Here is a 26,840-nt window from a genome sequence, read left to right on the forward strand (position 1 = left end):
TATATATATATATATATATATAATTGTTAAGAACTTGTATCGCGCTATCGAGATACTTATATGTAAATGAAAACTCTTGAACACCGACAAAAAGCTTCAATTTATCCCTTCGAATTGTCTTCTGAACACACGTCTTCGACATACATGCCTCCTAAAGCACGTTATCCCTAGAGCCGAACGCTAATAGAAAATATTTCGATATATGTAATCGTTTAACGTGGAACCCTGTATAATTTGGAGCCCAGGCGGAAAATTTAATAAGATTTCGTCAATTTGAATCAATCGAAAATAAATAGCGGCAAGCATGAAGCTTTAAATTCTTGCATATTGTGCCACGAGACTTTGTGTTCTAGATTAAATTGTTCGATAATCCTTTATTGGAATGCAGGAAAGAACGTCGCATTGGGTTGCTGCTGCGGATTCTGCGGTAGAGATTGCACCGGTGACATGTATCCCATTCCTGCTGCTATAGGCATACACAATTTCCTTACTCACTCGCAGTTAAGTGAGACGGCATTCAGACTATAATAGCTAATTTAGAGATTCACAGACGATTACATCGTTTCATCGAACGTCGCGTTCTATCTCAGTTCATCAATCGGGGTACGATAATATCAATACGGAACTTAATGGGAAAGTGAGGACTCTAACATCGATCTAACTAGGTCGTTAAGGATTTACTTACGTCCTATCTTGATTTGATGCTGTGGGCTATTGCTAGCCAATTGGTTCATCGTCGGTGCTGGGCCAGTGTGTTTCGATTTACTACCCATTATGTTATCGAGGTCGATATTCAATCCCGAACCAGCCCAGGTTGAACCGACTTGCGTAGAAGACGTCGTATTGCTAGACGTTTGATTCCTAGTATTGATGGATGTAGGTGGAAGAGATTCGTAACGGGTGACAATCCGACCGATCCTAAATACGACACTGATTTTAGTTCGTAGTATGCATTAAAGTTGTTCTCTCATATTTGTATATGAATTTACATATAAATTCTCATATTTCACAGCACAAATTCATATTTAAAAATAATTGTAATATTCTATTAAAATTTATAATAGAAAATAGATTAATTTTATTTAATAATTACAATCCTATACATATTGATTTTTTAATGTATAAAGTCATATAAATATGTATTGAATATTTTAACCATTGAAAACATTTAATTTCATGGAAAATAAAATATCCATAAAATTAAATGCTTTCAATGTCAATTAATAATATACGTATACTGTATAATTAGATGGGTATCAATTCAAAATTACGCTGATGACAAAATTCTCTTGTATTTAAATTACACACATTTTGTAATTTGTAATTTTCGCAAACCAAAAAAAAAAATTAACTCTAAAACCAAAAGCAAAATACATTCCGCATGGAATCCGTACATACATAATATTCATATAAATGATTAAATACTGTAAAAATAAAAAAAGTTTTTTCTAACAATATTGTGTAATAGCCGATTGACTCTCGGTATTAATCTACACATAATTAAAAGTGGAACTTATAATCAAATTGATGAAGGATAACACTCTCGCGTTTAGGGCCCTACAATTCGCGTCGTGTTCGCCATTGACGACGTTCTGTGACAACAGAAGCCATTCTCTCATTTCCATCAAAGGCTCGGACAATTCGTCGATAATAGCGTCCTTCGGCACCGCGATAAGTACAGATCCGATATTCTCTGTAACAGCTAATCTCACTGTCGCTTCATCGTGATTCCTCACTATCCACATGAGCTCCAGTACTTCTTTGCCCATCCTCGACGCCAGCGGACAATTTTGCGCCGCCAACATCACGGCGGACAACGTTTTCAGGAAACGTAGCAGTAAAATATTTTCCTGATCCTGATAAACTTTCAAGCCATTCAGCTTGAGGACATCACGACGGCCGAAGCCGTGCAGGAGCGGATAGAAGAACGACGACGCCACGTTTCCAAAGTGATTAATGCGTAGCTTGGGAGATTTGGACTTGTGCGCAAATCGTCGCGTGCGCGACACGATTCTTTTATCGACAATTTCCTGCCAATCTACAGACCGATCGCCCGACGCTTTTAGATCAATGTCGAAGTCCTCGTCGTACCACACTTGCTGTCTCTTACTTTCTTCCGTATCGATAAAGAGTGATATACGGCTCGGAATGCGTTTCTTCTTAATCGCCGTGTCTACGGCGCCATCGGTGTCGTCGACGTCAATTTTTGACAATTGCTTGGCGGACTCGGCTAATATATCCAAGAACAGTAAGCGTTGGCTCAACGAGTATTTCCCCGTGTCCTCGTAAAACTCTTTACAGAGAAACTCAGCGCACTCCTTCGGGCGCACGGTTACAATCGCTACGCAACATTTGAAAATCACAAGTTCAAAATTCTCCATGTAGGAATGTTGCTTCAGCGTGACAAGCAGCTGCAAGAGTTCTACCGCGAAGGATACATCGTCGTTCGGCAGCTGCGTTAATATCAGTTCCTCGCAGGCCAGCAAGGATTCGGAGAAGACGTCGGGATTGGCGGAGATACTCTCGTCCGTTAAATTATCGCGCAGATCTCGCAGGTACGTCGGGCGTACCTTATTGGACGGTTTCGCGTCGTTCATGTCGTAAGGGACCAGATCATCGTCGCTGTCCAGATCCGAATCGCAATTTGACTTCGCCTGTTGTTCCGTTTCATCCCTCTTCGTTTGATTGTCTCCCACTGCGTTCTCCTTCGACGGGCCTGCAATCTCTTCAATTTTTTCGCTCGACGGATTCTCAACGCCGAGTAAAATGTCGCAGTCAACGCCCAATTCGTAGATCTTTCTGCTGCTCGGAGAATCGAAAACAATATTTCCGACTGTTAAATCGCCGCTTCGCTCGTACCGTTCTTTCAAACCTACAGTCGTTGCAAGCGCGTTTAGATCCTTTAGGGATTGAAGGAACTCCAACAATTGCGCAGGCATGCTGTCGTACTCGAACTTTAATTTCGGTGCGTTATCGGAGTTACATAAAGAATTTATGCAAATCTCGGCGACCATCATGCCCATCGCTCTCAAAGTTACATTTGTACACTCGAGATGGACAGACACCCCGGAGAGCAACAGTTTCTGGCACTGATCCCTCTCGGTATGACTTAGAAGATCCTTACAAGTTTTTACAGACAGAACGATCAGCTTCGTAATGTATTTGTGCTGCTCCACAGACACGTGATTCAAAATACTTTTATCCCTCCAAACTTCTAAAAGCTTGATCAACAACTCTGGCAAAATATTATTCTCATTCGAAAAAGATGATAAGTAAGAAATCAAGTTTACGAGCAGTTTTTCGTCCTCGTAGTAACGCATTAGAGGAATTTTAGTTGTTAAGACATACCTCCAATTCGATTCCGCTAATAAATTTCCGAAAATGGGACGCACGCCGAGTTTAGAATCGCAGCGCTTCAAGAGTAAAACAGCTACGTATTCAATGGCGGCCGAATCCAATCCGCGAAATATATCTTCGACTAAACGTCGCTCGTTCTTTACATTATCGAGACACCACTCTTCCAAAATATCGGCGAAGCGCGTAAAATCGCATGGCTTCAAGCTGACTACGATCTTGCTGATCAAAAATGAGATTGCGGACGTTCTTGGCTTGATGTCACGTCTGTATAGCTCGTTGATAAACGACATCGCACGGGATACGTGAAAACAAAGTATTTTTACATAAACTTGCGGCGTGTAAGATTTAGGCGTGTCGAACTGCAGTTTATTTGACACACGACTGGGCAGGGAGATCAAAATTTGTACTGCACCTCGCCAAGTCTGATCGAGTTCCTCCTCCTGCATGTGAGATCGCGCCTCGTCTCTACACGCGTCCAATATTCCCGAAAATATAGCGTCGCTCCTCAATAGGTTGTTCAATAGCATTGAAACAACGTGAGTCTTCTTCTCGTCCTTGGACTCATTTAAAGCAGTGGTTAGAGCCCTTAAAGCTTCCGATAGCATCGAGATCGTGGCGCCGTCGACGATTATCAACCTCTCGATCGGCGGATCCAGGCCGTCCTCATTTAGCGGCCAATCACGATCAAATTTACCGATTACCTCCTCCAAAATTCTTCCGTACAGTATGGCGTCCACTTTCGCATCGAAATCGAGACCAGTGTATTTCTGAGGGGTAACAGGCCCCGGTAAAAATCTGACGTAGTCCGAAACGGACGATCTTATTCTCTCCAAATCAGCGCTACTTTTAATATCGCACATCGTGCACAATACTTCCAATAATCGATTGGCGGCATCATTGGAGAGATTCTCAATCGACGCGACGCTCTCTTCGTATTTACAGGCTGCAAGGAAAGACTGTCTTGGGGGAATTACATTAGCTTCAAACTCCGAGGATATGTATCCCACGCACGGATTTCTTTCACGATAAACGCATGCAAGAGCGATTTAAAATATCATCTTAAAATCTTACATTCACTATCAGATTAATTAATGTGTGATTAATAATATTAGAGCAGTTCAGAAATATAGAATATTGTTTAAACTCAAGATCTACACGTTATATGTCACACATCATATTACACAAACATTATGTATGTACGCGTTATGTGTAATTTATAGTTATAATGAAATATTGCTGACAAAAGTTCTGTCAATCGTGTAAATTAAAGAAATCAATCAAATTACGCGTCTTAATCGCGTACATACTCACCTGTGTAATTAACGGCATTGGTAGGTGCGTTGTTCATTCCCATGAAAATGTTCGAATTATTAGTGCTGTTTATTCGCCCGTCAGGTAACCTCATGGCTGGGGCATTCAAACCGTCCAAGTCCGACAAGAGATCTGTATTTGATGTCACTGAAAGAAATAACACAAAATTATTTTCATTAATAAAATTATCAATTATACGTAAAAATTCATCTGTTGACTGTTTCTGCGCGATTATTCCTATCTAACTAACGTGTATAATCCCCTACCTGTATTGTTATTCGTGATTTGATTATTGAGATCTTGCGGTGATAAAGAATCAAATAGATCGTTAGACGTCTTTTGAACAACGGGAGTTCCCGTAAATGCCGTTGTGCCGGCCGTTTGCATCGTATTGGCGTACATTGCATTACTATTATTCACATTATTCGCTACCGGGTTATTCACGGTTGGTATTGTTACACCCATCAGATTGATCTGCGATTGCGGCTGGCTTGGCGGATTAGATATAGCAACGTTATTAAAGGCCGATGTGAAATCAGCGAACTCATCATTGCCGTCTTTCGTCTTGACCGCCGCGGGATTATTAAACGCGCTAGTAAAATCGCCAAAATCTGCGTTTGCATTTTGCTGAGCGAATGACTGAGTGCTCGCTCGTGGATTGAAATCGTCATCGTCTAGTCTACTGTTATCACTTTGCGATTCAAAAATGTCGTTTAATATATCGTTTTTGGTCTTCTGTTGATTTTTCGGCGATGATACATTATTACTTTGTTGCGCGGGTGCACTATTCTGAAAACGGAAAAAACACTTCAATTAATTTATAATTATCAAGTCTATGCACGTATAATTACGTCTTATATAAAAGAAATTATAACAGCAAAATACAATCATTCCTCATTCCTTAAACTTACATTAGATTGCTCTTTTCCATAATTCGCTGCTGCTCCAAGATCTACTTTTTTAATAGTTCTCGTTGTCCGTGCCGGGGATGCATTCGTAGAAGATACTGATGTTTGAGCAGATTTACCGATTTGATTTATATTGTCCAATGTATCTCTATACTCTCTTCCACTTTTCTTTGGGCTAGTATCATTGTCCGAGTCTTCTCTCTCGCCGTCGTCGCTGCAATGTTTTTTTTTCGTGTTGTGTAAAACATGAAAATTACATTTAAAAAGATTTATTCAAGATATAACGTATTGTTGATTTTTAAACATTCATATGTACGATAATAAGAAACGCAAATATCAGGCATGTACCTGTTATTTGCGTCCTCAAATCCCTTTCCGCGGCTGTGACTGTCCCAGTCGTTATACGTCTCCGCGCCAGATTTGTTCCATTTTGGATTGTCCATCCATCTGTCACCGCCGAATCTCATTCCCATCGCCTCGCTCGATAAGCCAACATATTTATCTTTATTTTTCTTAGCCTTCTTCCTTTCCTCCCTAAGTTTATCATCGTCTTGGATAAAGTCGATTAATTCCCTAACTTTATGTCTAATGTTTATCCCTTGATCCTTCCCGAACTCGTCAATGCAGGTGTAATTTTCTAAAGACCTGAGGTCGTAGATGTGCTCGCGTGACGATGTGACGACCCGTTCCGAGCCATTACGGACTAAGTAATTAAGGAGGAGTAATGACTGCAAAGTAAAAATAGAGATTAATGAAATGAGCTTGATAAAGCACGGATGGACGATAAAGTGCATTTTTATTCATGAGAATTTTGTTTACTACTTTGTAACGATAACAATCCTGCTCCCCTCCCCCCACCCTCGATATCTACCATAATAAAGTTACCATAATAAAGTTTATGTTATGTTTCTCCTTAAATGTGACGCAATAATTCGCAAGAAACACGATCGCGTACCTTGTACGTTCGTCGCCAATTTCGTTTATTCTCTTGCAACATCCTTTTCCAGAGCATGGACATCACCTCGGGAAATTGCTCGTACGTGAACGTGGCCTGAGCCAGTTCTTGCATCATTGCCCCTTAAAAAGTAATGCATCCCAGTATAATTAATTTACAGGTGTTTCCATGTGCAGATAAAAGGTATTATATACACGGGTGAAACTACATCGTCCGAAGCGCAGATCGTACCTGTGGGACCCCACGCGTCGTCGTTAGTTGCCTCCCGAACTTTGGCCTCTGTTTCCGTATAATTCATCACGACGTTGGTCCTGCAAATTGCAACATTTCTTTATTACGTGAGTGTGTTTTCGCACGTGCAAATCTGCGAAACGTGTGCAAAACGAATCATGAATAATATTAAATTAGGCGTGTAACACCTCGTTCCGCGTGTCACACTCGTCGCGAATTACTCGATAATTATTTCCGGAAAAAAAAAAGAACGCCCGATAAAATCATGTAACACCGATCGCACGTACATGTGTGGCGGATAACGTACAACACACGGACGGGCACTGTGTTTATATCCTCGCCCACAATTAGTTTTTACAGGTGGATCACGCAAACACGAAAGGATTACTTACAATGATGATCTTTCTATTATTAACGCTCTTTATAAAGAATAATTAAGTATAGATAGAGCACTCTCTCTCTCTCTCTCTCTCTTTCCCCCTCTCCCTCGCCCTCTTTTTTTGCCTACCTTAGTTTGGTCTGCAAACACATTAGCGTACGGTGCAAAGCGCATCCATGCGACAACAAAAGTGCATAGAGCCGTGAATTACGTAAATGATTACAGTTTAAAGCCACATTATATAGATTCGCGAGGTAATCTCATGCGGCTTACCACGTCGGATCGTAACACGAGAGATTAATTTATCAAGATTATTAGTTCGCGAACGTAGCACCCGCGAAAACTTAATTAATTTATTAAGATTATTAACTCGATGCAACCCGAGTCGCAACTCTGTCGGCCGTTTTCGATGAGTATAATTAAGTACGAGATTATGAAAAATGACTATATTTAAAGGGTTCTACGTTTTTAGACAATTTTCACAATTTCGTATTTAATCGTATTTATCGATTAAAAACAATTAATACAGGCATGTTAAAAAAATTAATATAATTCATTATTAATGTAATATTAATATGATTATAATTATTAATTAGTTAATATCTTTCGACTTTAAAAAAAATATCAAAATTTTATATCCGAATGAATTATTAAATAAAACAAGTATTAATTTATGATTGTTCAAAAATATTACTCGAGAAAATATCTAGTATTAAAATTTTAAGTAAAATTTGTTTGTCTATTTTCAGTTAATATCACTTTTAATATACAAATATACAAATAAAAATATTAATATAAATTCAGTTTTACTTTTGTATTAAAACACGGAATATAGGGATAAAATTTCGTAAAGATAAATTTAAGATATTTTTGTTAGCTTATTACAGAAAAATTCTATTGTTTTTAATAGTATCTCCATCGTACAATTGAATGGAGTAAATGACAGTGATCTTTAAAAACTAGCATTTACACTTGATAACTATACCAAAATAACACATTTGTCAGACACATTTATCCTTATCTTTATAAACATGAGCAGAAGCTAGTACTTAAAGACAATAGGAAAGATGAAAGAGTAGCCGAGTCGAAGACTTTCGTAATTCTAAACGAGTATTCAAGTGAAACCGATAAGAATCGGAATGTCATATCGCGTGGATAAACTTCTCCACCGTGTCCCGCGTGCCTGAGGTATTAAATGAGCTTACTTCACCAATCGCGTGTATTTTATGATTAAGTAAGATACGATTAAGTAAGAAATTGCGTAAATGTTCGCTTGAAATACTTTCCAAAAAAAAAAAAAAAACATCCTTGAAACCTTATCGAGAATATAATTTCGGAGAATATAATTCGGCGGCAAGTGAAATAAGCTAGCAAATTTTGCCTTTCTCGAATTCTCGATGTCGGGGAAATTTATTGAGCGAGAAGATACGTGCAAGAATTAAAATGCTAAAGTGGCGGGAGTTTTTAAAAATACCAGTTTCTCCCGCATTTCCTTAACTTAATTAGATCTTTAATTCTTGGATCTTTAACGAGGCGTTCCAATCTTCGATCCTGATTAAAAGCGACGAACGCCGGGATAATAATTTGCAAAGATTGACGAGAAAAGGAAACGGCTCGCCGAAGGTCGGGGAGGGAGGCGGAATTTCGAAAGCGCGGAGAGCAACGACAAAATAAATACGCGCGCACCTGAGGTAGGCGGGCCGGCGAGGGGGAGAAGAGGAGGGAAACCCGCGCGCCATCCGTCATTAATTGCACGATTGTTTTCGCATCGTTTATCGCACACGCCGCACTATCGAATCTCAAGGTCGCGCCATAAAATTATCCACAAGCCGTTCCAGTTTTACGAGTCTCTCTCTCTCTCCCTTCTCTCCTCTCCTCTCCTCTCATCGCGCCGACGAGAGACTTGTCGAGAGCGATCGCATCCTCTCGGCGGCGAACCACGTAATCGGCCGAACCGCCGATAGAATTTTCGAACGTCATTCACATCATTCTCACTCGCGACACGGGGATCGTACGCGGTCGCGCGTGACAGGTTCTCGGATGAATTCTCGCACGCGCGCGCGATTCTCCCGACGTCTCGCGCGGGCCTGGATTTGGGTGGTGCGCGGGACACGAAGGGAAAATAGGTAGATGCAGAAAACGCGGCCCTCCTCGTAGGTTGAGACCGCGAGAGGCGAGGTTAGAAGGCAAGCATCCTCGGACTTACGCCTTGTCCATCAGCTCCCGCACTTTCCACATGTTCATCATGATGACGAGCTGCGCGACGCCTCTCTCTCTCTCTCTCTCGCGTACGATCGTCACCCTCGACGCCGCGGCACTCTCTCGACGGGGATCGCTATCGAGGCGGCACGTTCGCTGAACGTCGACCAGATGTTGTCCGGAGCATCTGATACCCACGACGGCCGTGGCGGAACGTCACCAGGCGGTAGCCATGTTATCCCTTCCACGTTTGCACGCACCTCGCCGCGGTCACAGGTGTCTCCCGTGATCGCGCTCAATCGGCGCTAATAGACGTTAGCCGACTCAGTGTTGCCAATTGTTGTTAATTTCAGCGATCTCTTCCATCCCCCCCTCTCACTTATGAATTTTTCTTTTGGATCTTTTTATGCGAAAAAAACCTCGGTCTCGATGTTATCGACCATGGATACAAATTTATCGATTTAAATTGGTTAACGTGAAATATATACAATCAATATTTTTTTTCCACAGTTACCTCGCTTGGGTAATCAACTCAGCTGATTATAACAATAAAATTGCATTTTTTAATTAAATTAAATATTAAATGTTATATCGAGTTTTACAAAATATATACATAGGAAATATCCGCATAACAAAATCATAAAATCAATACTGTATCATTAGCTATTTGAATTTTAACAATAACGTCAAATTTTATTAAATTACAATTTTTTATAATATATATATATACATGTTGGTGGAAATCGAGCATTAATTACTAGCTAGCGCTGAAGGTGACCAATCCAATTTTTGAAGAATGCACTACACAACGCCTCAAAATTCTCTAGACGGGCATTCTCGGGTCGCACGACTCGCGTCTCTGTACTCATGGATCATGACCGTCGAGCGTGTTGTGGTGTGGCATCACTGCCGTTTGCCGGATTCAACATGTAGGAGCGCATTTAAATTGCCTGTTCCTCCTTCATATACACAACGATGGCAGATTTTAACGACGGGGTGGACGGGAAGCTGGCTTTTCGAATGCGAAAGGTCAATCCCGAGCAATTTCACACGCTCGTCAAAATGCACCTGTCCTTCGAACTGGATCTTAACACGGAAGAGTAAGTGATACTCCTTCGCATACAACTGACCGTCTCTCCCCCTCGTATGACTGGCATACCGTTGACACTCTGCTTCGATAAACAAGATCTGATTTTGGCTCCGTTTATCCTCTGTTTCGCCGATAACGTTTCTCCTTCAACCGCTGGCTTGTTAATAATAGCATAGTTGACTTAATAACAATATAATTATTAATAAGTATGAGCCATACTCTACTACAACGAAAATCATTACAAAATATAACAATATATGTAATGAAATTATGTACACGCCGATAACGTCTCGATTGATCCTTCTTTAGCAGCGACGGTATTACGGAGAAGGCGAGGTTGAAGAAATGGGGCCTTCTGAGCTTCACCAAGAAGTCCAAGTCTTCGGTCAACTTGGAAAAGGGTACAGAAGGAGTTATGCTGTCCGAGGATGGCATAAATCATTTGACACAACTGATAGATTATCTGTCCAAGGAACAAAGTAAGACAACGGGAACAAAGTAAACAGATAGTGGAAAATTATCTTCTTTCAAGAACGGATTTAAACTAGTAGCTTCCTTTTCATTCTATAGATATCGTGCAGGAGGGAATATTCCGACGCACTGGAAAATTAACGAGGCAGCAGGATTTAAAAACAGCCATGTCTCAAGGTGTATTTTTAGATCTCGACGATGGTAGATTTAGTGTACACGATTGTGCCTCTGTGTTGAAAGGGTTTCTGGCGGAGCTGTCTGAACCGCTACTGACGGACTTGCATTATCCAGCGCATTGCCAGATTGCTGGTAATAAAAAAAAAAGCACAAATTTTGTGCTACAAGTACAATTTTGTTTGCGTATGCCATGCATGGCATATTCATCGTGGCCCTGTGAATTACTTGCAGAATTGTGCAGCTTGGATGCCAAAACGAACGACGCGAGGCTATTGAGCTCCCTGCAGTTGCTGCTGCTGCTCCTGCCGCCTCCCAACAGAATTTTGCTGAAGGCTATTCTCACCCTGTTGAATAAGACGGCGAGTTACGAGCATAGCAACAAAATGAACAGCGACACGCTGGCCACTCTCTTCACGCCGCATCTGTTGTGCCCGCGAAAACTGTCGCCCGAGGCCCTGCATATCAATTCGCAGAATCTGTCGTGTCTAGTCGCATTTATGATTAGGAAGGGTACGGAGTTGTTTGAGATTCCACCAAAATTGGCTACAGATATACGGGCGTATTGGATGGAGCAGGAGAGAAAATTGCTGAGCCCCAAGAAGACTGATGTAAGTTTCAAATTGAAAACAATCTTCCTTGCATAATGTGATAAAGCAAAAAATAACAATTATAAAGAACAGGCAATTAGAGTCATACCGCAATACTTGGTGCATGGATAATTTATCCGTAAATATATATATTTAACTGTAAAATATATATAATATAAAAATATATGATATAAATATATATATTAGATTAAATTATTCATGTACCAAGTACTGCGTTGTGACTCTAATTGCCTATACCCTTTATGATTGTTACTTTTTAAAACTAGGAGTCTTACATGTTAATATATTGATGTTGATAAAACAAATTTTTGATTACAGCTAAATGAGTCGGTGCCAGACGCAACCAGTACTGCCCACACCGTGTTCAGTTTCGTCGATCGTAAGTTAACGGCGAAGGCTAATTCCACCCAAGACACGCAGGCAGCCTTGGCTCAGTTATACGCTCATATACAAGCCATGCCGGAGTCCGCCAAGAAGCGGCGGCTTGTGAAACAGTTTAACAAGGAAAACGGACAGGGTACACCTAGGCACGTGAAGAATTGCAAAACCAAGAGCCTCGGGGATTCCATCAAGAAGCATATCTTTCAGAAGAAAATCCTAGGCCACAAGAAGTTCGTTGACATTAATATCGGATGCAATTTCACTAGATCGAGCAGCGAAGAGAATATATTGTCAACGGTCAGTTTCCTTTACAATCTTTCTACAGAATGTTTTTTCGTTGTTTGTGTTTATTATCTGTTTGTGCGTAACAACGGCACGTTTATATGTTTTTTTTTTCTTTGCATGTATAGAAACTGGAAGACTCGTTTCTTCCGGCGAGAACGGTTCTTAGCAAATCAAACGACGAGCTTAGCACGGAAAACTGTGATACAACTAACAACGATCGTTTACATGTCAAACACACGTGTAGTATAGATAGCATTAAGAACGAGACTTCGACGACGAGTTGTAAAGCAAAAAAGACGATATCGATCGATGAATCTGCCGACACGAGAGACGAGGTGGAACACGAAAAGAACACGCAGCACGATACTAAACCGGGCTTGGGCTCGATCGAGCTCAGTTTAGGTGCAAGTTTAGAAGAGATCAATGTAATGATTAACGAGAATAGTCAATCTGACGCTGGTAAATTAACACGACCGCTCAGTGAACCGCCCGACTTGTATTCCACTCATGTGACTCACTGTGACAATTTAATGGTGACTAACGGTGGATTGGTACGACGAAATTCAGAATCTACTTTCGCATCTGTCGCTACGTCAAATGTACAAAGCGCTCCTTCGAAAACTCGTATCCCGAATGTAAAATCGTCCGAGGCTACTTCGAATGTCGAATCGCACGCTGAAAACGCATGTACACATAATTTGCAGTCCCCGATGGTGAAGAACAGATTCAGGAATGTGTATGCTGTTCACACGTCGACGCCATCGAGTTTACTACGACGAAGCTTGGCAACTAACGATTATCTCTTGACTCCCATTACTAACAATGACAGAAGCATGAGTCCAATTACGCAAAGCGCAACAAAGATGACGAAAGCCATGCAGGTACGTAAATTAAAAGTATTTCTCTGTACGAAAAAATATATTTAAATTAAAAAATATTGAAATATTCAAATCACAAGTGTAACACAAAACTAAAAATATTGCTCTTAATATTGCAACAGGAAACTATGATGACTCCGCGCTCCAGGAAACCAGTAATGATAGTTTCAACTTCGAATCTATGCAATCTCGTCACTGGCCACAACGGTTGCGATTTACGTGGGTCAAATTTGGACAACATGGTCGGTGCAATAAATAATTGCGCTTCCATTTTGGAGGAGTCCCAGACGTACAACAGTACGGACAACGCGCTGGCTCACGCGAAAGACGTCGAGATTAAAGAAAATAACGTATTGGACACGCTGGAGAAGCACAGCTGCGTACAATCGGTCGCACATTGTTGCGCCTGTACGCAACAGAGTTCGATGTCGATAACGAGCACGTTCAGGGAATATCTGTTGTCAAGGAGCGTGTTGACCGCCAGCCCCGTCGATCTCAGCTTCACGTCGCGGACGGGCGACTTCGAGCAGTCGGAATCCGATTTGAATATATTGAACGACGATACGCTGTCCGACAGTTTGCTACGCTGCTTGGACGGCAATCAACCAGAATCTGACACTTCCGGCATAGCATCCGGCAGCACGAATAGCGCGAACAATTCCACCGAGAAAACGGAGGAGATACCATCACCGAGGAAACGTGGGACCAGTTTGCAGCGAAACGATTCTAAAAAGTCCGCGAGAGAAAGCGCGGTCAAGAGTACAAAAAGCGAGGAGTGCAAACATAAACTGCGAGACGAATCGACGTTAAATCCAACAAAGATGAAGGATAGCTTTCAAGAGACATCATTTTAAGCTATCCGCACAAGTTATTTAATTATTAATATATCGTTAAGTATAAGTATAGTTTTGTACTTTGTATACTTCGAAGTTAAAGGAGCCTAAGGAGAGTTGCCACATTAAGTTTACCAGTAGGACACATTATACAGAGTGTTTCACATAACTGGGCGGAGCTGTGTCTTCAAAACGATTGGAGATGGAAGAAAAGGGCCAAAAGCAGAATTAAATGATAGATATTTTACATTTCTGTATTACTTTCGTGCATTTTTGTGCGTAAGCACTATTACAAAGTGCAGTTATGTTTAAAGTGAAACTTCATATTTTTAAGTGCGCTGCTAATCGATGCAGTTTTCCTGCTTTACAAAAGACTATTGTAAGGTTGTGCTTGTAGAAATTGTTAATTTAGAATTATTTTAACTGATTACAAAGAGACCTATTAGATTCGCGATAAATTTTGACCATAACTTTAAAATAGATTTTTGTAGAGAAGAAAAAACTACATTAATTAGTGCATCTAAGAAATCCAATTAAAAAAACGTGCAATTGTATTTTGTAATCCATACAAAAGTGCATGAAAGTGATACAGAAATGTGAATCATCTAAAAACAATTAATTTTACCTCATGACATTTTTTTTCTATCTCCAACTATTTTCAAAATACATTTTCGCCCAATTACGTGTGAGACATTCGATATATAATTTTGTCTCGAATATAAATTGATTATCCAACTGGATCATTTATTTCATTTATGTGGAAATTAAATCGTTACTAACTGTGCATATGATGCAAGGATATTTAAAAGAATTTCGTTTTCTTCTTTTGTGACAATATTGATAAAGATGTTTATAAAAGCTGTGTATTGCTATAAAATGCAACACAGTATTTTTCTAATTCATTTTGTAATCATCAAATTGCACAATACATAACGATACACTTTGATTCGAGTGTAATTATCATATCTTTAGGCTTTATTATTATCTTTATAATATCTTAAACAAGTTTAAGTTAATTTGCAATGAAAAAGTTTAAGTATTTATAAGTAAAATTAAACTATATGAGAACCAACTTGGCATTTAATCATTTTATTTACGAGAACTTAAATATTTTAAAAATTATTCAAGATTAATCTGTTATATATATATATACTATATATGAAAGTCATGTAAATCTAATCAGAATGTATTATCTTTTTTGTTCTTAAATATAAGATCGATAGCTTATTATTCAGAAATATATCCTGCGGCTCTACAGACAGCATTACTTTACGGATAATCGGGAAGTAACGTGCTATTGTAAGTCTCATTTAGCAGTTATATTTAATTAATGTAAATTAATTAGATAAAATTGATACAAAAAAAGGAATATGTACACTTTGTACGTCAGTACATATCGTCGTGACTTAAATCTGGTATATATGTAAAACCCCGCTCCTTCAGAGCTTTGTTTATTCGCTTTTTCTGCTCCTGCTTAGACTCTTGTTCGCGCCTCTGTGCGTCCAAAATTTCATCCACCGTCACCTTTTTCAACGGCAACACCTTTTCCTTCTCTATATCCTGTAACGTGGGTACATATTCATTAACACCGCGTTGGATTATTAGCATTTATTAGCAGAATTATAACAAGTATCTTTCTATTTGTGAAACGCTTACTATTTCTCCTAAAAGCACAACATTCTCCCCTCTCACTATGAAAATACCTCTCGGGATATCACCATACTCTTGACCGACGTGAATTCTTTCAATGGTACTCTGAAGTACTATATTAGCAAATTGATCGACACTTTTAAGATAGCCGATTAACGTTCTGCCGTCTCTCAATAAAACCATAAGTTTTTCTAGAAGTAAATGCCACATGATTGAAATATATTGATGGATACGTTTGAAAGTAAGAAAAAAAACTTTAAATTTTAGATTTTAGATTCGTATTACGACTGCATTACAATAGTTCACAGCTTGCGTTTGTAATTTAACATTTTTTGTAAAAAAATATAATTAATAATTTTTTCCATTCTATTAGCACGTTCAAGAGAAGCTAAGACCAAGCTAGTCTGTTTTTATAGCTGAACTAGTGTGTACACTTTTTATATTTAATAAGTAAATAAACATACAAATAGATATATTGCCACGTTGATACAAAAGTGACATAAATAAAAATGTTAATTTTTTACATGAATTATGTTTAAAATATAACGAAAATAAGAAGCAAAGTTTTATAAGTGCAGACCAGTGAAGTAATAAAAAAAAACAAATAATGAAAATGAAAATGCCAAATGTAGATTGTGTTTCAAAATTCAATGCCAGTATACTGGTAGATTTTCAGTACTGGCAGTGAATCCTGAAGCACAGGCATTGTAACAAAAGCGTGCCGGAACACGTGAGTGTTTTTTCAGTCGCACAAGTCAGCCGATACGTACTCTCGAGCTCTTCAAGCAACGATGCTGTTCCCGGTGGTAATTCATTAGTCTCATTCATTTCACCCAATCGAACCTGACAAACAAATCAAAACACGAAAACACTACGGAGATCCTTCCCAATGTCAAATAACTCTTCGCTCGTCCGCTCGCCAAAATCGCTCGTCTAAAACAGTCTAACAAACGCCCGTCGCGCTACGAGGCCTGTGAGCAGTCAGCAATGTTGTGAGCAAATAATGTAAATGTAAAGTCTGGTAAAATCGAGAATGTGCAAACTGACGATGCAATGAGAACGCCGGCAATGTCGGCCACGGTTTTACCCTCCACTCACAGTCGGTACGATATTGTTTTATCGACGCGTCCGCCAAACGTTTGCGCCACCGCGACTGCAGATAGTGCTCGCGTTACGTTACATTACGCAGCAAGCGCGGCGGGGGCGGAGAGAGAGAGCGAAGTTCCGTTTCGCATCATCGCGTGCGGCCCTGCGAGCGAGAGCTTTTAATTCGAATAAATCCGAGTTGACGAGGAGTCGGGGCCTTTTAACATTCCAACGATAACCGCGCGTGGATTCGAAAGGAACGAGGCTCCTGGCTGTTGTGGCCGTTTTCCGTCGTTGTTCTCTTCGCCGCGCCGATTTAGACCGGACTCTTTCGCGCTCGGCCAGCTAGCTTGAAAGACGCCATTTCAAATTGATGTTTACGTATGTATGTACAATACAGTATGCCGATATTGCAATTTTGATAATCGATCTCCATTTGTCCCGGTCCAAATAGCAGCGATATGTTACTTGTTTTATTTGCATCTATGACTTCATCCTTATTGGGTGCATATCGAGAGACGCGGTAGCGTCTCGCGTCTCGCGACGCGGGTATCGTCTCGCGTCTCGCGACGCGGTATCGTCGGGCGTCTCACGACGCGGTAGCGTCTCGCGTCAGTATAAGAGTCGTGATATAAATTCCGTTGCTGCAAGAAAAATGAATTTATTTCATGACTGATATAAAAATAGCATAAAATGTAATTTGTTTTTTTTTATTAAATTTATCAAATATATAAAAATAATTATAACAAATAATGTTCATCTTTTGCAAATTTCAATTTCTCGCAGCATGCGAAATTTTGACGTTGCTGCCTTTTCAGAAGTCTTGTTTTTTTAAATTTTATCATTAAAATTTTAGAGGAAAAGACTTGTTCTTATCGAATATAAACGCGCAATTAATAGCATTCAATTTTAGCAATGCGTATAATAAATAAAACGTACATCTACAATTAATACGATTGTTGATTGAATTTTGATTGTTGATATATCTTCTGTTCTTTTTATGTAACACTACTTATTTCTATAAGATTACGCCATCGTTATCTTATGTATAGATCTAAAGAAGGGAAAAATATCGTTAATGAAAATATTAAATTCTCATATTTGAGAGCCAGAATCCGAGATAGAAAAGTTTCTATATTTTTTTAATAATATTATATATACGAATGCGATTATGAGGCCAGATTTTTTGACCTGCATCTCATTAAATCATCGCAAATCGGCGATTTGCGATTTTAAATACGTATTTGATGATATGCGAGCGCGGGGAAGAGAGAGAGGAGGGGGGGAGTTCTCCGGCGCGCTTCTGCTACGCACCTGGATCACCTCTCTCGGGCGTCGGAGCGCCCTATCCGCGGGACTCCTCCGTTTTACGCGGACACTTTATGCCCCCGATTGCAAGCGACACCGGAACGCTCTCAACTACATCGCCGGCAACCATCCGGAATCCTTTTCCCGATCGCAAAACAACGGAGAGGAGAGCGCGATTTAATTTAGGGTCCCTGTGAAGCCGCGCGCGGCGCGTTTCCCTCCTCTTGTCGCGCGTACATAGTTCGTCGGCGCGGCGGCGGCGCCCGGTTCGGCGGCACGTTTCAATAATCGGTGGGCACGACAACGACGTCGAGCTTTCTCGTAAACCTATAGATCCGTCGCCTATACGGAGCGACAAATCTTATCGGGACGGAAAGTAACGCGCGCGGTAATGCAGTATTTTCAAGTAGCCGCACACGCGCGCGATATTTGATCTTAATGACATTCGCGTCGGGAATTTTTCACAGAAAGTTCATCACCGTGTATACCCTTTCTTTTTCTTGCGAATGCATTGATAAAACTGCTTTAGGTCTGTATATATTTAACACGGTCGGTCTCGTGCGTACTCTTTAGCGCCGAGCCACGACCGTGTCTCTTGATAAAGCGTGCAATCGTAATCTAGTAATCCAGTTACAAACTGTATTAATTAAGAAAAAAAATGCAATAATAAATGCATATATATAATGTACTGTATTTAAATGTTATATCTGTCATATTGTTTCGTATGTTATTACAATTATTATACGAAGGCTTCACGCTCTGCATTCTTACAAATTATATACGTGCGAAGGGTCGAAGTAAATATAGTGTCGCGAAAAGTTTGGCGGAACCGCGCCGCGATTGGATACCGCGTGCAGGATTTCGGCGTGGCTGTGTAAGGCTGAAATTTGAAATTCAAATAAAGGGGTAAGAGGTTTACGACGGGCTTACTTGGCCTGATGTTACTTGGCCGTAGCCAAGAATCACGGGATGTCTTTGCTTCCGCGAGAAAGGTGGACGCGTATACGTGCAGTTAAATTCGCGGATTCGATCAAACGGACGTGTACATGTCAGTCCAACTTCAGTCAATATCCTTTCAGGACATAAATCCGATCAATATTCTATTTTTCCCTTCGTGATTAAGCGATCCTCTCTCAAAGGATGTTCTTCGAGTATTGCTGAACTCGTAGGGTACCCATTAGCGATATAGCTGTATACGCGCTACGAAATCGAAACCGGGGTCGCGAGTCACGACCGAGTCGTGCCGGATAGGAGTCCGAAACGATTTAATGCTCGGCGAATGGCGGTCTTGGGAAATCGGCACCGCAAATACGGCGAAACGACGCGAGATTGTGGAACGGAGTCCGGTGGAGAAGGGATGATGGGGAGGGGGGAGGGGGGACCGCCGGAGCGAGGACGAACGGTTTGTACCGGTGGGGGTGAAAGATGAGGGAACGGAACCCACGTCGCGATCGTTTTGTCTTTAAACGCTTCGTAAAAAAGAGCTGGACACGATTTACGGTTGATTACAGCCCCGGCGCGGGGGTCAAAAGTCGAAACGAAATGACTATCGATACCGATGGGAGCGAGCAAGTGGAGATTATAGGTAACGGCTAATAATGCGGCCCGATCTCTGTTCTCCCCCACTTCGCCCCCACTTCGCCCCCCCCCCTCATCCCCTTCCGTTCGAGAACGAGCCGTTCTAAAGAGCGCTCAAACGCTCAATCGGTTTTCTGCTCTTCCCCTCTTATCCCTTTTACTCCTCGCCGCGTATTTCGTCTATACGATACAATTCAATGACAATTACCATTAAAATTCCACTGTTTATACAGCGCTCGAAAAATTTGCTTTCTTTACATTTCTCGGAGCCGTGACTCTCTCGTGCGCTCCGTTCGAGAATAAATCAGGATTCACGAACCACCGACACCGAACCGGTTTCGGCGGTTTGGAGCTCTCGATTCTGCAGATACGTCGGCGACGAATCGTGCCATGTTACTATACATACATATACGGTTCACTCCGCGACAATACGAGCGCGACGCGAATCGCGTAAGACACGCTCTTTCTCACGTGCCCACGTACACATAAACCGCGTCGCGAGAATCGACCTCGGTCGAAGATTACTCTCGTCTCGGCGAAACCATTTACTCCGAGGTCTTCGAGGGGAGTAAATCTCGAAATAAAATCTCGCTCGTGCATTACTCGCGCCGCGCGAGAGTGTTCGCGCTAATCGATCGACTCGCGGATCGGATCGGCTTGATCGACGACGAGGGAACGCGCGCGGCGCGACCGCGACAAACGCGCGCGCTCTCGCGCGTACGTCCCCCTCGCGCTTTTCCTTTCTCAATCCCATACTCCAAGATGGCCGCCGGCGGCTTGAACGCGCGCGAGTGGAGGCCTTGGAGCAAAAAAGGACAAGCGTAATAACATAGTATCGTTAATGGCCGGGCAATTTCAACGTGTACGAGTGCCCTCCCTTTCTCTCCCCTTCTCTTCCTCTTCATTCCACCCGCCTCCTCCTCCTCCTCCTCTTCCTCCTCCTCCGACTCTCAGCCTCCCTCTGTGGTCTTTTCTTTCTCTTCCTCCGTTCTCTTCCTCTTTCTCGCGGCGCTCTTCTCTCTTCGCTCTTTTCCGTTCTCTCCTCTTCCTCTCGTGCCCCCTTCTTTCGACGTCGCGCCAAACTACCCCGCGTCCCTTTTATGTCGCTACGCGAGTTTCATGCTGTTTTCGAACACGCGCGGCTCTTTTACCAAAAGAGGACCGAGTTCATATAGATTTCAACGATCACGAGACCGGTGATTCATCACCGCTTTTTTATACCAGAACGATTGCATTCGATTATGGGGACCCCGCGATCCGATTTAGCTCTATTTTTCTTTTAACGTCGCCCTCCAGATGACTTACTATTCGCTTTTCAAATATAGAAATAATACTCGTATAGATATATTTTTGCTTAGATTGCTTAAAAGAGTTTTCTTTCGCCATTCACTCGTTTGCACTTGAAAAACGCCAGTCATGATGTTTTTCAGGATTTTTTTTCGATCGGCTATCGCCAATATAAGCGTTCATTTGCAGTTGCAGTTGTTACGAACCCCCCGTGAATTCTTCATACGTCGTTTTATCAAACGCGTATCCACTTTTATAGCCGTTGAATTATTTCCGGTGGCGTTAAATATTTATTTTACATTTAGAGAGGTGTCATTGTGATTCGGTGCGCGGCTGGAAATTGTGCCCCGTTAAAAAAAAAGAGAGAAAGAGAGAGAGAGAGAGAGAGAGAGAGAGAGAGAGAGTAAAATTTCGATCGTTCTTATAAATGTATAATGAAAAGGACGCGTAACGCGCACGTCCGTCGCATGTCGGGCGCGTTTCAAAAAAATACAATCGGTGTCCACATCGCCAAGAGCGACTGGCCGCGCAAATGCGAGAACATCGGTCGGTCTCAATTATTCAGGTAATTCGTTGAACATTGGCGGCCCAATGACTGGCGGCCGAATTTCTTTTTGTCACTCGGTGGCGCGTTTTCCGCATGTGTTTTCTCCTACGTGCACCCGCGCGGCGATCGGTTATCGACGCGACGCGGTGCGCTCGTACATTTGCGAGAGTCGCCGAGTATTTTGCCGTGCAAGCCGAAAACGCAATTAACGTCCCTACCGTGCGTTGCCCTTTATTTAATACCGATGTAGCGCAACGTATCTTCACTGACACTTCACTGAACGGTAAAACGTGATTTTTTTCCCTACGCACCTGATATTCTCTATAGCAAAAATATACGTGTTTGTGTTTATTTATATCAAACATATATCGCATAATTTTTTTTATGAGGGAATTATTAGTAGCCTTGAAGTGTTATTGCGAGGATAGAGAAAACTCTCTAATTTATTTCTCTATAAAGAGAATTTTCTAGTCAATTTCTAAAAATATATTTGAAAGAGAGGATCCGATTTACAACCTCCTTGGCTGATGATTCTGCGTCCCGAATTGTGAGAAACTAATTTTTATTTCTACCAATGTAGATTAACTTTAACTTCGGTTCAACAATTACTCTTCATCAGGTTTTAGTTTTAAGAATTAAAAAAAGATAAAGCGTAAGTTAAACTGGGATTAAAGTTAAACTACATTGATGGAAATAGCCATAATTTGCGGTGCCTTCGCGTCGTATAACTTTGGGCCAGAAGATTCTTTTCAACTATATAGATCGAGGCATTCTTGATCTAAATCGGAATTTTCTAACAGAAAGATCCGAAGGGGGAATTCGAATGCGGGGAATTCCGCCATACGATTCTATCGGACGATGAACGCATGTCGCTCTTCTAAAGGCATATGTACATGCCGCGCGATCGCCGCGGCGCGTGTGTGTGCGTGCACTTGCAGCCGCCCGGCCGGGCCTCGCGCCGCCGTGCATCGCCGGCACGGCCGTGTGCAATACTCGGGCGCGCGATGCCGAGATTAAACCGTGCACCGGCGCGATTACGATCCGGCAGTATCCGATTGGCCGCCGCTTCGTCGAACGGCCGGGGCGGAGCGAGCGTAATGAGTTTCTAGCTTAGTACTCTCTCCGTCTCTCTCCCTCTTCATCCTCTCTCCTCGTCCGCTCTCCGCGCCGCGCACGTTTGCAACTCTTCCGCTCGCTTCCTCTCGTCTCTCGCTCGCTCACCCCCTGCACACGCACCCCCTCTCGCGCACACGTGTGCGCAACACGCATGCACCGATGCACGAATTTCCTCTCTGCAGAACGCGCGCGGCGAGTAGTACCTATACTTCGCGTCTATACCTCTTTCTACCTTCCTTGCGATTTTCGCTGCAGCCAACATTGTGCGCATCTCGTTTGTACCCGGCGCCACGCTGCAGCGATTGCGCCAGCTATACAGCCATTATCGAGGGACTTTTTAATCCCATCGGCAACGAGAACTGTTCTTGTACAAACTGTTCGCCATGCGGTTAAAGTTTCACTCAACGCTCTTGATTCAACTGTTACAGAAACGAGATGTTAATAAAGAGAGTAACGGAAAATAAATATCGATGTCCCATAAGTCAATGTCGAGGTAAAATATCGAGCAAAATGCCAAGCGCTAATTCGGCACCATCGATGTTTTCGAAGTACGCCAACGATGTTACGCGATGCTCTGCGCCCTTGATTTTATGTCAACGTGATATACTCAAACCTGCGGAGCGCAGATTTATTTATCGCGCGCGGCGTTTCCGAGTTGCGTTCGCAATAAAATTGATTCGCGCATTACAAGGAAAGCACGAAAAACGTTATTGGCACATACGTTGTCTCGCATTCCCCGTCCATGATTTATATCGAGAGAGATCTCTCAGGGCTTTAAATTATTTATTCTCCTGATGTACCGCGCGTTAGATATTGATGAAGGTATTGACGAAACGTGCGTATACATTTTTTTTCTAATTATCCTGCAACTAATTATCAAGCATTTCGTGACGACACGGATTGAAAATGCATTTACAATTAATTAAGCGTGTAAAATGTGATTTTTCTGATGTGCAATTTTCTGTATATTATAACCTGTATATAAATTTATTAATTCCTAGAACGATCTTATATATTTTAAATTCTTTTCTATTTTAATTCTTTTATATTTTAAGCGCTTTTCTATTTTAAATCTTTGACTCGGATGCTAATCAAAGTTTTTAGACTGCATTTTGATATTTAGGGATGAAAAGAATTACTCTTTTCAATTAGAATATCTAATTCGTGAGATGGGATGTCAGGAAAAAAAGATAAAGGTTAAAAATGGAGATAAAAAGAAGTAATTGACTTCTGCTTTTTTACTGGCAAATATTCAACTAATATTGATTCCATCTAGACTCGCCGACTTGTCTAGTCTCCGACTTAGATTTTCGAAAAAAGAAAGAGCAGCTCTTTTTACTAAATACTAATTGTTGCTAACTATACTAACTTCTAAATTGTGGAGTAAAAATTTTAATTAGAACCCAAGTTACAAGAATTTCAAACAGGAAAGCGCGCGTGGGGTATCCTGGGACTTAATGAATTAAGAGAAAATGTTTAAAGAATATATTAGGAAGGAAACTTTGCAATTAAAATTTCTACTCCCACGCAAGATAGGAGTGTAATTAAAGGTAGCACTAATGAGAGTAATGAAATGAATAAGAATAATTCGACGCGAGTAAAGGTAAATGCGAAGGCTGCACACAACGCTCGGAAATACATATAAGCAGCTGCACTCCGCAACATCCTTTCTTTCTCTCGTCAGCGGCAATTGTAATACCTATTTATTGCCGGTGCACGATCCCGAACCGCGCGCCGGCCCTCCCTAACAAATTATGCAGAATAACGCAGCGTTAATTACGGCCGATTGCGATCGCATGATATGATATTACGAGATGGACCTTCGGCAGCCACTGCACGGGCAATTTGTGAGTCCGCACACGAGCGTCGGGTATGCCCATTAGTTTCTTTATACGCGGCCCGCGCGTAATCGGGCTCTAGTTGCGCGCACCTATTAAATCCCATGCATGGTTTGTTTGTTCGCTTTTTGACGGCCGGCACGCTGGGTGCTTCATCCGGAATGGCCGTTCCATCGAACGAGATTGAATCGAGCTGGAGCTCCTCTGATGAGATTTGTGTGCAAAAAACGATTAATACCTCGTTTCTCGAATATCCACTTAGGAACCACGGGAATTGCGAGATGCGTCTCATAAATCGTTAGCTACAGAGACGTGTGATTTACATGTACATCCATTTTCGAATTTTCAGTTTACAATCTCTCGCGTTTATCCTTAGCTTTTATTTCTTCGTAATAAAGAGGAAGAAACAATTAATAATTTCTTTTATATTTCTTCCAAATCAAACATGCGGAATTGTTATTAAAATGCTGATGGCGGGGAAAGGGATAACTCTCAGGATGGAAAGAAAGTATAGAATATATTATAGAACTTTAACATCAAGGAATTGAAGTCTCTTTACCAAACGCACGCGAATTGTTTTACATGAGGCAACGTTTTACTCCAAGTTGGTTCTTTGTACGCGACTCCTTGAAAATCGATGTCGACACGACGAATCCGTGAAACATTTAAAAGTTCTCGTTGGTGCGCCTCCATTGTCGGCCTAATACGAATGAGCCGGTATCCTTGTCGACTCTGCATTCTTCATGAGAATCGCACTCCGCCTAAAACGAACGTGACAAACACCCAACGTTTGCGGTAAAAATATCTATGCTCCACGGTAGTCATTGTGTAGTCTCTTGTGCATAAAGTGTGCTCCCTGAATTGCTTTTTGAAGTAAAAAAATGCAAAGTTTCGCGTAAACGTATTTATATAAAAAAAATAACCATTGTAGCATTCAAAATGCGATAATTTTTAAAATATAAAAGCCCGATTTCGACAAAAAGATTTGGCAAGGGAAAAAAGGGCTCGTAATTACGGGGATGGTTACGAAAAGGATGAGACTATATATCTTTTTCGTATCACTCCGGAGTAAATTTATCCATTTACCAGCGACGCGACTGATTTCGGGGTTAATCATTATTCGGACGACGCGCAAGCATGGTATGCATTAAAGTTGATTTCTTTCCTCGCGGAATGGCCTTAAACCTGCTCTTCGGTGGCCGTGGTGGTGTATCGCATCCAATCTCAGACAACCGCGATCTCCCGAAGCTTAGTTCTCGGTTGGGAGAAAAGAAACGTTAGGGGTCTAATCGCGTTAGGTGCCCGGCTCGGCCATGTTGCTTTCTGGTCACGTACCGCCGTAAAACAAAGGAACATTGAGCGAGACCTCACGCAGGATACGCCCCTTAATATTTAATCCCTCATTATTGGACCGAGGCCGAGCTTTTGAGACAATTGGCAGTTTTACTAGCCAATAAGGTATCGCGGAATACCGGCCGGCGGAAACATTACGATCACGCGTGCTGATCACACCAATTCCGGGGGCAAATCTAACGGAGAACAATGTTACTGTGCGATTGCTATATCCTACGATAGAATATCACGTCGACGTAAATTCAGAGCAGAGTTATAAGTGGAAGCTAGTAAGAAAATTCTAAATTGAATTAATGATTGAAGTAGAGGTCGTATGAAGAATACTGTTGTTTTCTTGAATTATTTAAACGTTTATACGGGTGCTGAAATTTAAAATAGACTTTCCAAAGAATTGAGACGATGGCATGAAACAACTTTCCACGCTTAAAAATTGCAAGTATGAGCTACACGCGTGGCTACGCTGTCCCCATGGCGTAGTTACTGCAGCACTGTTCTTGACCCAAGAGACCTGCCATAATGAAATTAGATTTCTCGTTGACTGAAGCGAGGTCCAACGTCGAGAAAGAGAGAGAGAGAGAAAGAGAGAGAGCGGCGCAGCTGTTGAAATATCACTGCTTTTGCAAAAGGTGGAACAGCCACTCGAGCGGTTGGAGAAAGGGGGTTCGGAATGGATAGACCGAGAGAAAGAGAGGGTGCGAGAAAACGAGAGAGAAATTGGTAGGAGACAACGTGATCGAGCACCGGACATAGCGCGATATAATGAAAACATGGCCGCCACCTGAAAATCCCGGATGGCTTTGAACGGAAGTCTGGTTAAAGTTTATATAAAATCCGGTTTATCGTAGCTCACATGCCGTCGTTTCTTAAAATAATCGATTTTTCATTTCTTAATTATTAGCTAATTATTAATAGCTAATTTATTAATATACATCGTTGGTCAACAGTTAATATAAATAATCCATGTATACTACAGATCAATCCTATATAAAATACTTTTGTTCCGATTCATTTAGT

At 41.5% G+C, this 26,840-nt stretch overlaps 3 protein-coding genes and 1 long non-coding RNA gene across 5 annotated transcripts; 1 reads left to right on the plus strand and 3 right to left on the minus strand.

Annotated features, from left to right (window-relative positions):
- Positions 1–1,177: 1,177 nt before the first annotated feature.
- LOC105462747 (telomere length regulation protein TEL2 homolog) lies at positions 1,178–9,660 on the minus strand. Its single transcript, XM_011709587.1, has 8 exons — positions 9,348–9,660; positions 6,763–6,842; positions 6,532–6,653; positions 5,925–6,304; positions 5,580–5,790; positions 4,935–5,457; positions 4,669–4,815; positions 1,178–4,300 (listed from the first exon to the last, which is right to left on the minus strand). Exons 1-8 carry the CDS (start codon positions 9,386–9,388, stop codon positions 1,491–1,493), a joined length of 4,314 nt encoding a protein of 1,437 aa, XP_011707889.1. The 5' UTR covers positions 9,389–9,660; the 3' UTR covers positions 1,178–1,490.
- A 531-nt stretch (positions 9,661–10,191) lies between these two features.
- Positions 10,192–15,272, plus strand: LOC105462749 (rho GTPase-activating protein 19). 2 transcript variants are annotated; one of them, XM_011709588.1, is made up of 7 exons: positions 10,192–10,440; positions 10,740–10,909; positions 11,001–11,210; positions 11,310–11,686; positions 12,005–12,364; positions 12,478–13,233; positions 13,353–15,272. In XM_011709588.1, exons 1-7 carry the CDS (start codon positions 10,316–10,318, stop codon positions 14,082–14,084), a joined length of 2,730 nt encoding a protein of 909 aa, XP_011707890.1. In that variant the 5' UTR covers positions 10,192–10,315; the 3' UTR covers positions 14,085–15,272. The 2 variants fall into 2 exon arrangements, with proteins under 2 accessions (XP_011707890.1, XP_011707891.1); XM_011709589.1 differs by having other exon boundaries at positions 13,057–13,233.
- Positions 15,273–15,367: 95 nt separating this feature from the next.
- On the minus strand, positions 15,368–16,736 carry LOC105462750 (U6 snRNA-associated Sm-like protein LSm1). The gene is made up of 3 exons (XM_011709590.1): positions 16,484–16,736; positions 15,720–15,904; positions 15,368–15,623 (listed from the first exon to the last, which is right to left on the minus strand). Exons 1-3 carry the CDS (start codon positions 16,539–16,541, stop codon positions 15,450–15,452), a joined length of 417 nt encoding a protein of 138 aa, XP_011707892.1. The 5' UTR covers positions 16,542–16,736; the 3' UTR covers positions 15,368–15,449.
- Positions 16,737–24,883: 8,147 nt separating this feature from the next.
- Positions 24,884–25,806, minus strand: LOC105462751. The gene is made up of 2 exons (XR_976112.1): positions 25,560–25,806; positions 24,884–25,234 (listed from the first exon to the last, which is right to left on the minus strand). It is a non-coding gene; the product is annotated as an uncharacterized LOC105462751 (long non-coding RNA).
- Positions 25,807–26,840: the final 1,034 nt, after the last annotated feature.

The sequence above is a fragment of the Wasmannia auropunctata genome, unplaced genomic scaffold, assembly GCF_000956235.1.
Source record: "Wasmannia auropunctata unplaced genomic scaffold, wasmannia.A_1.0 LD336095.1, whole genome shotgun sequence".
Taxonomy (NCBI): Eukaryota; Metazoa; Arthropoda; class Insecta; order Hymenoptera; family Formicidae; genus Wasmannia; species Wasmannia auropunctata.